Source organism: Chroicocephalus ridibundus, chromosome 1 (genome assembly GCF_963924245.1).
Source record: "Chroicocephalus ridibundus chromosome 1, bChrRid1.1, whole genome shotgun sequence".
Taxonomy (NCBI): Eukaryota; Metazoa; Chordata; class Aves; order Charadriiformes; family Laridae; genus Chroicocephalus; species Chroicocephalus ridibundus.
The window spans coordinates 68,486,494-68,499,664 of NC_086284.1; the positions used below are offsets into that span (position 1 = coordinate 68,486,494).

At 39.6% G+C, this 13,171-nt stretch overlaps 1 protein-coding gene across 1 annotated transcript in view; it reads right to left on the bottom strand.

The window, feature by feature from the left end:
* Window positions 1-1,078: 1,078 nt before the first annotated feature.
* GRTP1 (growth hormone regulated TBC protein 1) overlaps window positions 1,079-13,171 on the bottom strand; it is a 38,477-nt gene continuing 26,384 nt past the window's right edge. The window contains exons 6-8 of the mRNA XM_063338194.1: window positions 4,069-4,241; window positions 3,761-3,946; window positions 1,079-1,634 (exon numbers count right to left, since the gene is read on the bottom strand). Coding sequence (XP_063194264.1) covers window positions 1,545-1,634; window positions 3,761-3,946; window positions 4,069-4,241 — 449 coding nt within the window. The 3' untranslated portion in view covers window positions 1,079-1,544. The remainder of the gene's footprint in view (window positions 1,635-3,760; window positions 3,947-4,068; window positions 4,242-13,171) is intronic.

Consider the following 13,171-nt stretch of genomic DNA (forward strand, 5'->3'; position numbering starts at 1 on the left):
ACCATCTGCCCTGCTACCTTGAAGGTACCTGGCAATTACAGATTTTGCCAATGGTGAATAAACTAGTATTTCATCTAATACCTGGTGATGTACAAAAAGTATGGTACTGCTACTGTGCTTACAATTTGGTACTCAAAGACAAAGGGATAGCTTGGAATCATACTGTTGAGTAGCTGTCTTTACTTACCTAGGAGAGCACTCATCTGCTTCCTCTGAAAAGTTGTGGGGTTTTTTTTCCCTGCTGAGGAATGAAAGGAACTCAGTCTGCAGGGGGGGAAAGAGATAAGCCTTCCTTGACAAGGAATAAAGAGAGCTTGGAGTCTGAAAAGGAGTGTGGTGTTAGAAGGTGAGGCTTTCCACAGTAGGAAGAATAAAAAGCACAAATTGCTGGCCTTTCTTCAGTCTTCCCTCCCTTCCCAAGCAGGAAGGAGAGGGAAAGGATTTGGCCACGAGAGGGCTCTGCAAGGACAGTAAAGGAGCTCACACAGGCACCTGGCCCCAGCAGGGCTGGAAGTGACCTAAGTGCCAGGGACAGGGCTGCTGCTTTGCTTGTTTCTGCCCAGGGGTAGGCTATTTAGACTTGCATTAAGGTACAGCTTTGGAACTGCCCCATGTCTCTTCCTGTCAAGGAAGAAGTCTGTTTGTGGCTATCTTTACAAGTGTTTCTCCTAAAATTTTTAGGGACGCAGGTAGATGAGGATACAACCTCAGTACACCAGCACAAAGGAGAAGTACAGCATCTACTTTCAGCATCCCTTACAATAAAGTGAGAAGTGCTGCTTCCAGATGTGAGTCAAATAGCTTGTAACCTACTATGCTAGAGCTAGAAAATTCTGAATAAGCATACAAAACGTTGAATGGTTATAGAGGAAGCTTTGCTGCTGCTTTCTGTAGCCTTGCATGTGTTCCTTCCTGCCTTTACCTGAAAAGCTGTTATACACTGCATGGAGTAACTGTTAGTGAAGATAAAGATCACCTTCCTTATTGCTGTCTTGCCCTGCACTTTGCCTTATTTACTGAGCTCCTTCAGTGATAGCAGAGAGGAAAAAGGAAGATGCTTGTATTCTAGCCAACTACTGGGAGTCAGGAAAGAGATCAGATATTTTGCTCTCTTCACACCGAGAAACATGTTCTGACAAATTAAATAAATTTATTTTGTACAAATGATAGCGGTGTCACAGTTAATACAGTAGGAAGGATATGTAATCTTATACACCTGATTGTTTTAACATTACAAAATGCCCTGAAAAGACAAGGATGGCGGCTGCTTTTTTAAAAGGAGTGTCCTGACTCTACTTACGTTCTACTCTGGAAACACTTTAATCCTCTAAAAAAAAGTAACAAAAACGAAACAACAGAACCACCAGTTCCAGTTATGAAGTCTGACATACAGTACAAAGTGCTAACAACACTTACTTGAAAGGCAGGAAAAATTGGTCAAGTGTCAGTTAACTCATGGAAAGCTTAAAGTGTGCTTTAGTCAGTGCAAATAGAGGAATGTGTCAATTGCTGTAGTATCTGACCACCTGGTTAAATATGGTGAGTTATCCCTGAGAAAGCACCTTCTCTCTGCAAGTCTCTCGGAGTTTGTTGATTGTTGCCATGGACAAGCTTCCAGGGTCTGTGAATATTTTCTGGGGACAAAAGGAGAAAATTCTTAGTTAGAAGTCTGGCCTTGGACAACATGCTGGAATTCTCATGTGACTCTCTGAAGTGTGAAATCCCTGATTTGATATCCATACTGTGAAAACGCTTACTCCTTGTAACAGGGTCGCATCTTCATCTACTCTGTAAGTAGTACTTCATCTACTGCTGTAAGGACATGGTAAACCTGCAACTCAAAACCAGTGCTGTTAAGTTATGCAAAAACTACTTTGAATGTAAGTGTCCAGTTAAAATTAATTTAGAAGGCATTTGTATTGGTGGATGGCAGGCATATTTAGAACATAGTAAGCTATCCTGCGTGATGCTACAAAGCGCTAGTGCATTTCTCATGTGGTGCTAGCACAGGTTGTTCAGGCTCTGGACCGCATACACATATACAACAGTACCTTCCTACTGCAAAAAAATCAGTCTTAATCCCTTGCCCTATTACCTTTGCTTTTCTTCACCGAGCTTTCCAGAGTAGCAACGTATATGGATGTAAGAATTTAAGGCACTTCAAATGCAGTTACAGATATTTGTAATATTTTTTTGCTTTGACTTGTTGCTTAAGAACCACACATTTGTAGTCGCTGCTTCATCTAAAACTTTTGACTGAACGAAACTATGAAGCAAGCTGCAAGTTTATGCACTTTTGCACTTTACTCTACAGTTAAGATGCGTGAGCCCCTCAGTTCTCTGTAGTTGTAACTGACAACTTGGAGATGAGAGTTTTGAACAGCATTCTGGTACAGAAGTTCTGCATTTGCATTAAACTAAAAACTAAAATTTTGTTCAGGGGGAGGGGTGGCATACAACATTCAACTGTCATCACCTCCGCTATCTGTACTGCTTGGAAAAAAAAAACCAACAAAAAACCAACAAAACCAAACCCAAAAGTACGTGTTTCAAAGATAGATAAGAACCTAACATAAATTGTTTATTTAACTGCCCTGAAAGCCCCCCCCTACAGTAACCAACACAGTTAAAACGAGTGTTTTATTCAGAGGAACTGCAAGAAGGTGGTAGTTGATTTTTCTAAAAACAGCTGCTGTAAAATGTAATGTAATTAAGGGGGGAGGGGGAAGTCCTTCAAGGTCAAGTGTTTCTATCAGCCTCTGAGCTGGTGTTCTCATGGTGGTTAACATTTAACAAAACTTTTATTCTAATCCCTTTATGGAATGGGAAAATCCATCAACCATCTCCCTTCTAAATTAAGCTGTACCTGTGATTTATTTTTCTCTTGCTCCTTTAATTAAAAGGCTTACAAACACTAGTAAGTTTAAGTTATTTTTCTTCTTTATGAGCAAAAATATAACATAAATGATATCCTGCTATGACAAACTTATGCACAGAGCTCTGACATGAGCACAAAACTCTCCTAGAAGTCACCTACTGAGATGTAGTTTTTGTCCACGCTTAGCAAAAAGTGATAGCAGAGTTCGTCAAGTGATTTATGACAGATGTGCTTCTGTTATATTTATTTGCAATTGACATCTTTTACATTTCAGTCTTCTGAGTTAAGCTCTGAATCTAGTGTTTTATACAGATTTGGCATCCAAACTACTAATAGTTCACAAAAATAATTCTGAGTTTGCAGGTTATCATAAAACTTGAGCGCTCAACTTCATGGATTTTGTCTGGAAAAAAGAACTTGGTGCTACCCTTTTGTTCTTTGACTAAACATAATGCTTTGTATTCTGGCACTACAAAGATTTATCAATGCAAGCTTAAAATTCACTTTGTGTCTATTCTACAACATTCTATTACAATTCATCTGAAAAAAAGCACAGGAACACATGCATAGTTCACTGAAAGAATGTACTGAAGTTATTTTCTGGTCAGACTTCCTGCCTTAACTGGTAAAAAGGGCAAAAAGAATTTTTTTCCCTGTATGACAGATAAAGTGAATGTCTTACAGTATATGGATTTAGATGATAAGTCTCTTAAAAAAATTCTTTAAAGGGTTTACATTTCTTATATAAAAACATTCTTCATCCTTTTGGCAATTCTTACATATGCATTTCTCCTAACTGTATTCATCTTTTTGACTGAGCAAAACATTTCTCAGTCAGTCTTGTTTTTAGTTTGTAACAACCAAAAGCTGCAGAGAATTTACCTGCATGAAGGTGTGACACTCGGTTACAAATGCTCCTTTGGTGATCTCCTTAAATTTATCACAAATGTCAGGGAAATTCGTGGCTTCCAAAATAAAAGCTTGGTGTTGCTTAATTAATGTTAAGGCCACGCGGAAGATGATCTTTGACCCCTCATAGAATAAACAATCCCATATTCGGAGCACAGTCTGCAGGCAAGGAGAAAATTCAGATTATAGCGTCTTGATTTCCAGTAGGTAATTATTACTAAAGCGCTACAAATGAGATACTGATCATGAAGGTATATTAAGAACTTTACGTTGCCGATTACCTCTACTGGAAGAATGTCAATGAACAAGCATATAAACCAGCGTGACACCACCAGGGTCCACATGACTCCATGTCTTTCCATCAGCTCTGCCACAGCTGGAACTTTCATTTTCACAAGTTCTCCAAGGACTTCCTGATCAGTTTTCAGGCCCAACATTGCAGGACTGTAATAATCTTGGAGAGAAGAAACCAAAATTCAGGAATCCGTGGACATGATTTTTGCACAAAATTGAAAAGAATTTCCTGTACAGCTGCATACATAAAAGCATGTTGAGCCTATGAATGCCACATTGGAGTAAATTAAACCAGGCAATGAAGATGTCTGCAGTGTGGTCATGCAGCACTTCTCTTTAGCCACGGCTGAGCCCTCTACACAAACACTTCAGTATCTTCTTTCTCTCTGATGTTTTGTGGCAATTCATTCTTCCTTCCCAAGGAAGGATCATCTAGGTAGTCTTTAACTACTAGCTTAAACTATAAAAGTCTTACTAATATTTAAACAGTTCAATATAACCACCACCTCCTTCCCATGTGTGGGGGCCGCACAACTCCCAGTCCACGTAATACCCAGACAAATAACAAAAAAAAAAAATCCCAAAACAACTCCTAGACTTTAGACTGGGTCCAGTGACAAACTGTAAATGTGAATTTCTGAGAATATCAGCTGTGCAGGGGTGCTGGAGGCCAGATACCACTTCTAAGGTATGACCTAGCCATTAAGAGTTTTCCTCTCTTTTCTCCAAGGCAAAGAAATCCCAGTTCTTTTCATAGAATAATTCCAAAAGGAAGTGAATGACAGGTTCCGCCAGGCAACATCTCTTCCTACTTAATTTATCTGAGAGACAGGGGTTGAAATTAGACCTACATGTCCTACACTGCTGGTCATTGCACTACACTGTTAAATGCAAAAATTAAGAAAAATGGAGCATGCTTAGACTGTTACTGCACAGCCTGTTTGATAGGGTAAGTATTTTCATTACCAAGGTGCAGGATGAATAACAAGCATCTCAGTTCTATAAACAAGTAGTTTTGGGTATACTTAAGGGAAGAAAAAGATTATTTTAGTTCATAAGAGTTCAGATGGCCCAGCACAGGACAAGAGTTACACAGATGTTTATGGAATTCATATTCTGGGTTTAGAGTTGACAGAAACATGTAAGCTGAACTTGATGGCTCCTGCCCTGGGAAGTAATCGTTGATGGTTCACTAGTGCTTTGCTGACAAGACCTACGTTGTTAACGTTATTTACTGAAAGAAATAACTCCTACCACAAGCACCCTTCTCTATGTTTCTTTCCTTCACTGGTTCTGGAAAGCTGCAGTTCAGGTTTCTCTAACTTAGCTGGTTTCTGCCAAGGTTCCCAGACACACACAGCATAGACAGATGGTTCACATGAAGATGGAATCAGAAAGAGCGAAGTCCATTTGTCTGAAATAGTTTTAATAAAACCTCCCAGTGCCACAAATAAGTTTAAGATGATGCCCAAGTTATGCAGTACATTTATAACCGCTTTAATTTCTCTAATGAAATCACAAGAGCAGTTTAATATTCCACTCTTTCTGGGTCAATGGTCTCCTTGAACAGACTTCCCACCCCAGGAACTATTTGCTCTCCATTTGTGCTGTTCAAACTGCAGAACATCTACAGGCATTTTTATGGTTCTAAGAAGCATCTCATTCAACCTTCAGGAATCTGGCTTTTTGTCTGTGATCCTTATTGTCTTTGTTCCCATTGAAGAATGACAGGTAAAACTCCTCTACAGACATAAGAGTCACTGCCACTATATGCAGTCCTTTAACCATTTGCCTTTCAATTGCTTGTAGGGAAAGCTCTGAGACATAAAGCACAAGTAACCCTGTCAAAAAGTGTACTAAAACCAAACAGAATCACACCATGACCTCAAAGCCAACACAAAAACTTCTCTTTCTCCATATTTTGTGCAGTGTTGTGCTCATCTGTGAATTGGAATGGAGGTAAAATAACATTAACTGTCTGAGTAATCCTTTTTTTAAATGCTGCTTTAATGTAAGTGAAAACCGAAGAATCACATTTCGCGTAACAAGCCGCCTTCCCTTTCCTATCTTTCCTCCTCCTCTCATACATCCACAAACCATATATATTTTTTTTTTCTGTTTTGTGCTCCTGAGACATGCGAGTACTTAAAACTTCTTCAAGTTACCACCAGCGAGTGTCCTCAGGAGGAAGGACAGCAGCCCACACGCTCTCTGCTCTGCTGCAATCATCCGATATGCTGAAATCAACAACGGCTGCTATTTTTAATTTGTACAGCAAAGTAAATGTCAGGATCTCAGTGAGAACGCAACCAGACACCCACCCAGCTTTTTGAGAGCTGGCGAGTAAGAAGTTAATGGCCAGGCAACTTGGATACGTCACTTCTTGAATTACTGAAGCGGCACACAGCCATGAAGCCTCGGCGTAAATTAAAATTTTGTTCAAGTTTGTTAGATTGTACTGCTGGACAGAAAGGAAAAAAGGAACCATTCATTTATCTGGGGCAGCCTCCTGCTGTTCCTCATGGAGCAGGAGGGGCTCCCATGTGCCCTGGTACGCAGCACTGCAACGTTCAGCCCAGCGCCGCTGCACAAGCGGGAGCGATTAATGATTTTATGCAAACACCAGTAACCGAGTAGCAGCTCTTTTCCTGCATATTAGCTGCCAGTTCACAACAGAAAAGTTACATGAGAACAATCTGCATCCAAGACATTTTTATATGTAATTATATACATTAATTATAAACATTAATTACAGTTAATGTTAGTATTAATTATAATTATTACACATAATTAATATATAATTATAAATTAACATATAATTATATATATACACACACACTTTTATATATAAATGTATGTATATAAAATGAGCTCCTCAAATCAGGAAAGCCGCATTTCCAGTCCTCCAGAAACATTCCTGCGGGACCCCATATTGGTGCAAGACTGACCCAGAGGTCATTTACAAGGAACATAAGAGCACTGCAGCAGTCCAGGGGATAGCACAGATCCAACCTTACAGCTCTTAACATGGATCTTCCAAGGGCAGCGTTACCTCCGGAGGGGTGCCAGGCCTCCCCGGAGCACAGCCAGCAGCACCCATGCCTGCGCTCTGCCCAAGGGACCCCCACCAAGCCACGGGGGTTACGCAGCGTTAGCCAGAACTACACAGGCGAGCTGGGAGAGGACCCAGCGTCATGCCCAAGCCACATTTCATTGTCCGTGTCCATGGTTCGACTAGTGAAAATGATTTTGTTACTTGGTTCCGTGCCTTAAGTGCTTGGTAACATTTAACCTACACGGCTCTTCTATTCTGTTCTTATTTGCTAGGGATGCGTAGTCCCCAAGCCGCCTGGAAATGTCCCCTCAGCAAAAATCCTGCAGCTCTCCCCTGCTGCAAACGTTTCACTGTGTGCCCTATTTTTCTAATCTTCCATAATTGTCTGCTCTGCCCAGAATCTCTCCCTAAAGTCAAGATATCCTTGTTTATAAGAAGTCTACACAAGCCTAACCCTCCCCCGCGCCACAGAGCTGCTTTTCACAAGCTACTGTGCAGCAAATTTTTTCTTCTCACCTACCATCAAAATATATTAGCTGTATGTTCCATCGTACAAATTAATTTAAATTTCTAGATTTTTATGATCCACGTTTAATTAGCGTATTAATTCTTTTTCTCTCTCAATAATCTGGCAAAATACTGAGCAGTTGATGACCCAGAACAGACCCGAGTCAGTAACTGTTCCTAATCTGCCACTTACTAATTAAAAAAAAAAAAAACCCACAACACGAATGTAGGCTAATTATATTGTCTATCTATTGATCTAAGTTGCTTTATAGGAATGTTCTCTGACAATATATCGCCCCCCTGAAAAAAACACAAAGCCAGATTGCTTCCTTTTAGTCCTCAAATTGTCAAACGGAAGTGATCATGTTAACATTTAGGTGGATCACGCACTACATTGCTTTTCATCACATCTTCTTCTGGAAGGCAACACATGAAATACTGTATTACAAATTATTATTTTATTCTATTATTAAATTATTATTATTGAATTCCAGAAAGACATCTAGATGAAAATTACGTTTCCCAATATGAAACTCCTCGTTTCCAAACTCTTTTCTAACCTGGTCCAAGGCTTTCCTTACTTTCCTCTCAGCTTCCCTTTGTTTGTTGCTTACCCGCATGCATCTGCTTTGCCTAGTCTGTCATTCCTGGTGCCTGCCCATGGATTTTGGATGCCTTGCTGAGTTTAGGAGTGCCCAAGAGTTTATCAGAGGGCAATGCAGGCAGCACCCCTCGTGGAATTCACTGCCCCGAGCGCCCCTTCCTCAAAGTCCTGACCCCAAAGAGCGGCGCAGCCCATTAGCTCTGCCAGGATCGTCAGCTTCTGTTTCTCTTGGAGTTGAGCAGCAAAAAGGGAAAGGCAGCTTCACCAACTGCCAGCTATTTTATCGCTACAGTACAACACAGGTGGTTAGACGAAGGGACTTTTTTCCTTGTTTAAAGGGCTTTTTGTTACTAACACTGCACTGACTGTGGCATGCTGTCACTTAATTTGACACCTGTTTTAGTTCAGCATCTGGCAGAGATGGTCCTTAAACCACATTTCACTGTCTCCCTATCACAATAATTAGCACCCCTCTGAATCCTATTAGGATATCAGGACTAAGACATAACTGTCTGCTTGTGCTCCAGAGCAGTAATGAGATTTGCAGGAAATAAGGATAAAGCTTGTAGGGACTGTGTGACCTTGTTCTCCGTTACAAATAGATTAAGATGTTCCAAAAATAAAAGTTTAAGAAGCAGTGCTCTTACAGCCTTAAATTACCTCTACAAGTCAGAGCTGCAGAAGTTAAAAAAGAATCCTTTAAGTCTGTTGTGCATATGTCAGGTTAAATATAAATACTCCTACTGGAACTAACATGATTTGAATACTTAGTGCTTTAGAATTACCCAAGACAAGACTTCAGCTCTGCTGCTTATCTTCCAGCGTTTCTATTATTTCAAGAGCCTACATAATGCAGCCTGGGACAAACTGAGTAATTTGTCTTGGCGATTCAATTTATTTAAACAAGCTGAAAAATTAAAAATTAGCTGGTTTAACTTTTCTCACAGTCACAAGCTACGTAAAGTATTTTACTCACAAGAATATGTTTATAATGTCCATGGGAGCCCATGGCAGGGGACTGAAGTACTCTCTCTTCCCCCAAAACAAGCCAAAATGCCTCATTTGTTATACCAATATGCAACATTCAAAAATCTCTTCACTGTAGCACATTCCCATTTGCTACCAGACTTCATTGGAATCCAGAAGGGGCAAATAGAGCAGGCCTCAGTGCTGGCAGGCAAAAGCAAAGGTTGCCATGAACAGAACCGCCCAACTTCATAAAAAGCACTCGGTTCTACATTTCAAGTCAAAACAGAAACAGATTCCACCATGTGCCTTTGTGGGGAAAAAAATCCCTTCCAGTAATCCTTCACTATAAAAACTTGGCTGTTTGCATGTTACCCAACAGAGGGGTTATTTTAAATAACCTTGGCAGTGCAAAGTTTTCCTTTCCAAAAAGATACGCTATCATAGCAGAGTTTATGAACTTAAAGCAACACACATGGAACGAGTTTCATCACTTCAGTTACAAAGAGGTCAAACTAGATTATGATAGCAGTCCCTTCTCACCATCAGAGCATCTAAATGCTATTCCTCTACAATTTACCGATTCACTCATTCTCCCTGTTGGCAACTCTCAGCCTGTGTTTTCCGAGAAGGCAGGGCAATGTTCTGCTCTTTTGCTTTTACCATGGGATAGTCCAAAAAGGTGCAGCAGGTCTTCTAAGAATCTACATCATGAGTCTGGCATAAAAAAAGTTGGAGAACCTATGTTTGGGAGGAAATCAGAAAGTCACAACAGGAAGAGCAGGAAAACCAAGAGTACTGCCAATTCTTTTTGCAATATCAGGCCAAAGTGACCCCCTACAGATGTCCTGGCCAGAGTGATATCCTGCAGATATGTGGTTAAATGGCAAGCTGAACTCTTAACTATGTTATTTTTAAAACATAAGTTCCTAATCCTCCAGGGAACTGAAAAAAAAATAAAAATCCAACAAACCAACCAACCTAAAACAGGCTCAAGCCATGTTTTATTCTTCCTTCATCAAACCAAACTGAAAGAGAACTTCTGTCCTAAGGCACTGAACTCACATCAGAACCAGCAGTAGCCATATCACTTATAACTGAACAGTAGCTTTAAAAAAACATAAGCAAGCCCAATTAATTTTGGATGGCAGAACTATCTCAAAAAAAAAAAAAAAAAAGAGAGAGAGAGAATGCAAGCATTTTATGGATGCTTATTGGTTGTGATACTGAGATTACACAAAGTTTATAGTCTTTTGAGAAGTAATTTACTATTAGCACCTTTTCAGAAAGCACAAAAAGATAGTGTTTCTACATAATCCCATCGGTCTGTATGCACCTCTTGCTTCTGATCCCAAACTTGGACAATGGATCCTGCAGAGTAGAAAGAGCCCTTTGGTTTCCTATTTGCATTTCACACAGCACAGTGGGATTCTGAGCAGATGCAGCTACAGTTTGGAAATTGACAAAGGATGTTTGTTAATTATAAAGACAATGGAAAGAAAGGCAAAGATGATATCCTTCCAGACATTACAGAAAGCAGAGATGAAATACAAAGAAACAAAGACTCCATGTGTAACCTCTCAGAGAAACAAACTGAAGTTGGCAGTGTGTTAGAACGCACAAATGCAACTTTCAGACATTCTAGTTATGGAGAACGAAACTGGCTTATGTTTTTATTTTATTTTTTTAAATAACAACTCTCTGTTATGTGCAGCTCAGTAGAGACATTTGCATCATTAAAAACTCGTCTAGATTAAAGTTATAGCTACCAGATTGTAGCTTGCGCAGATTACACATAACTCTGAGCAAACTGCTGTTGGCCAATTCTTTCTTCCTTCTCCCCGCTCTTCGTATCCACTGCCACTGGAATTGCTCCTTTTGTGGATAGCGTTTTTTTCAGAGTATCAGTATTGGATAGACACCAATGGCCACGGGTTATTCACCACTTGTCTGTTTCCAAATGGCCTGGCCTGACTCCAGTCATTGCACTCAATGAATTGCACCAGTTTAAAGAGTTTTTGGAGGAGGCTGCAGCTTACTGGGTTGACGGTGATCCCAGGAGCCAAAGCTTTTCATTCACAAAACACTTTGACAAACTTTTAACACCAATTTCCTCAAATGGAGGGGAAATTCATGAACAAGCACTGAAGGCTACTTCAATTGCTTATCATGCCCTTAGAGGAAACAAACATTTTTATTTAAAAAAAAAAAAAAAAAAAGAGTTTACAATTGTACAGTGAGTCTTAATGACTGATAACTTCAGCTGAATAAGGATTCACGGATCTGTAGCTTTTTTAATTCCTTTACGGGATTAGGAAGAATAGCTATTTTATCAGTTCACTGCTGCACTGACAAGATTATTCTTAGCACCTCAGCACAAAACACAGCATCTATATTCTCTCACGCTTAAGAAGAACCCCAGTGTTACATTTTCTTCAGCTTTTTACAGGAACCCTACACTCACGCCATGGGGACTACTGAGCACGTTATCAGAAGACTGGGACAGAAGCAGGAGGCTTAAAATAGAAAGCTGGACAGACACATACAGTTCTAGCCTGATATTTGGAGAGGGAAACCAATCCAACCCTTCAGTCTGAAGAGAAGGGGAATGAAAGCTACAATCCTCTTACTTCAAGCTTGAGGAAGCTAACAAGAATTAATTTTAATCTTGAAGCAACAGGCTCTGAAACTAGAAGAGGAACAAAGGAGACTTCTCTACTAGCCATAAGTTGAAAGCTTAGTTAAAGCACTCAAGTCTTCTGAACATAAAACACGTGACTCAACCAAAGTTGTATTTCCCAAGCATCTCTCTCAAACTAAACAGTCACTTCTTCTACATTTAGTTAGACAAAAGTTACCACTGTGTACCGCACATGATTTTCTTCACATAATTTCCTTTACTCCCAAAGCACATCTCTTTCCACATTCTTTATGTAGCCACTTATACTGCATATGCATTATACTATATTTTGAAACAATATCAAAGCCTGCTGTCAGTGCCTCTTCATACTATGCCATATTAAAAAAAAAGCAAACAACTTGACAATATTGAAAGCAATCTAAAGCAAATCTAAAACAAATATCTAAAGCAATCCAAACCAAACAATTTTGCAGTATCTTAAGTTGCAAATAGGATAAATCCAGAGTAAGCACATCTTAGCTCAGGAAAAGCCAAAGTATTCCTTGTACATATTTACTACTGAAGGAGAGAGTATGTCATCTCTGCATATGACATTAGCAAAACTGAGGTTAGAAAACTGCATCCAGCTCTGATATTCACATTTAAGGCAGGAAGCTGAAGAACTGGAAAGGACGTAAAAGAAAGCGTTACAAACACCACTTACAAAAATTAAGCTCTGTAAGGAACTTCTCTATTTGTAGAATTTATGCAAGGAAGACGAAAAGCAAACTTGACCACTTCATAGGGAGAACACTCTAGGCATTATGGTCTTTTCAATATAGTAAGAGAAAGTTTTAAAAAGAGACAACAGTTACAAGTTAGAACATGGCAAATTCCAACAAAAAGTACAGTAAACATTTTTAGTAAGAGTGATTTGTAGTTGGAATACACTACTAGGAGTGGTGGCAGGGTCTCAAGTTTTGGACTTTTCACAAAGATGAGGTCTAGCCAAATGAGTCTGCTGCAGAGGGAATGGGAGGAAATACTAGTGCTTCTTCAGCTGGCTTCTTGTACGCAAATCCAGTAGTATTTCCAGTTTTGTGAGTCTTGGTATTTAACACATGGATTACTCTTATGGGGATTTACAAGTTAAAATACAAAACTGTATATGAGGATCTGCACTGAGCACCTATAACACCATTATACATTTGTCAGCTATTATATTATGCTTCTGGCCATCAAAGTGACACACTCAAGAAGATTGCATTATTAGAGCTGCAATTGAGCATGCAGAGCCCTGGCTGACCATTAGAAGGTCAAAAAAAATATATATATGCT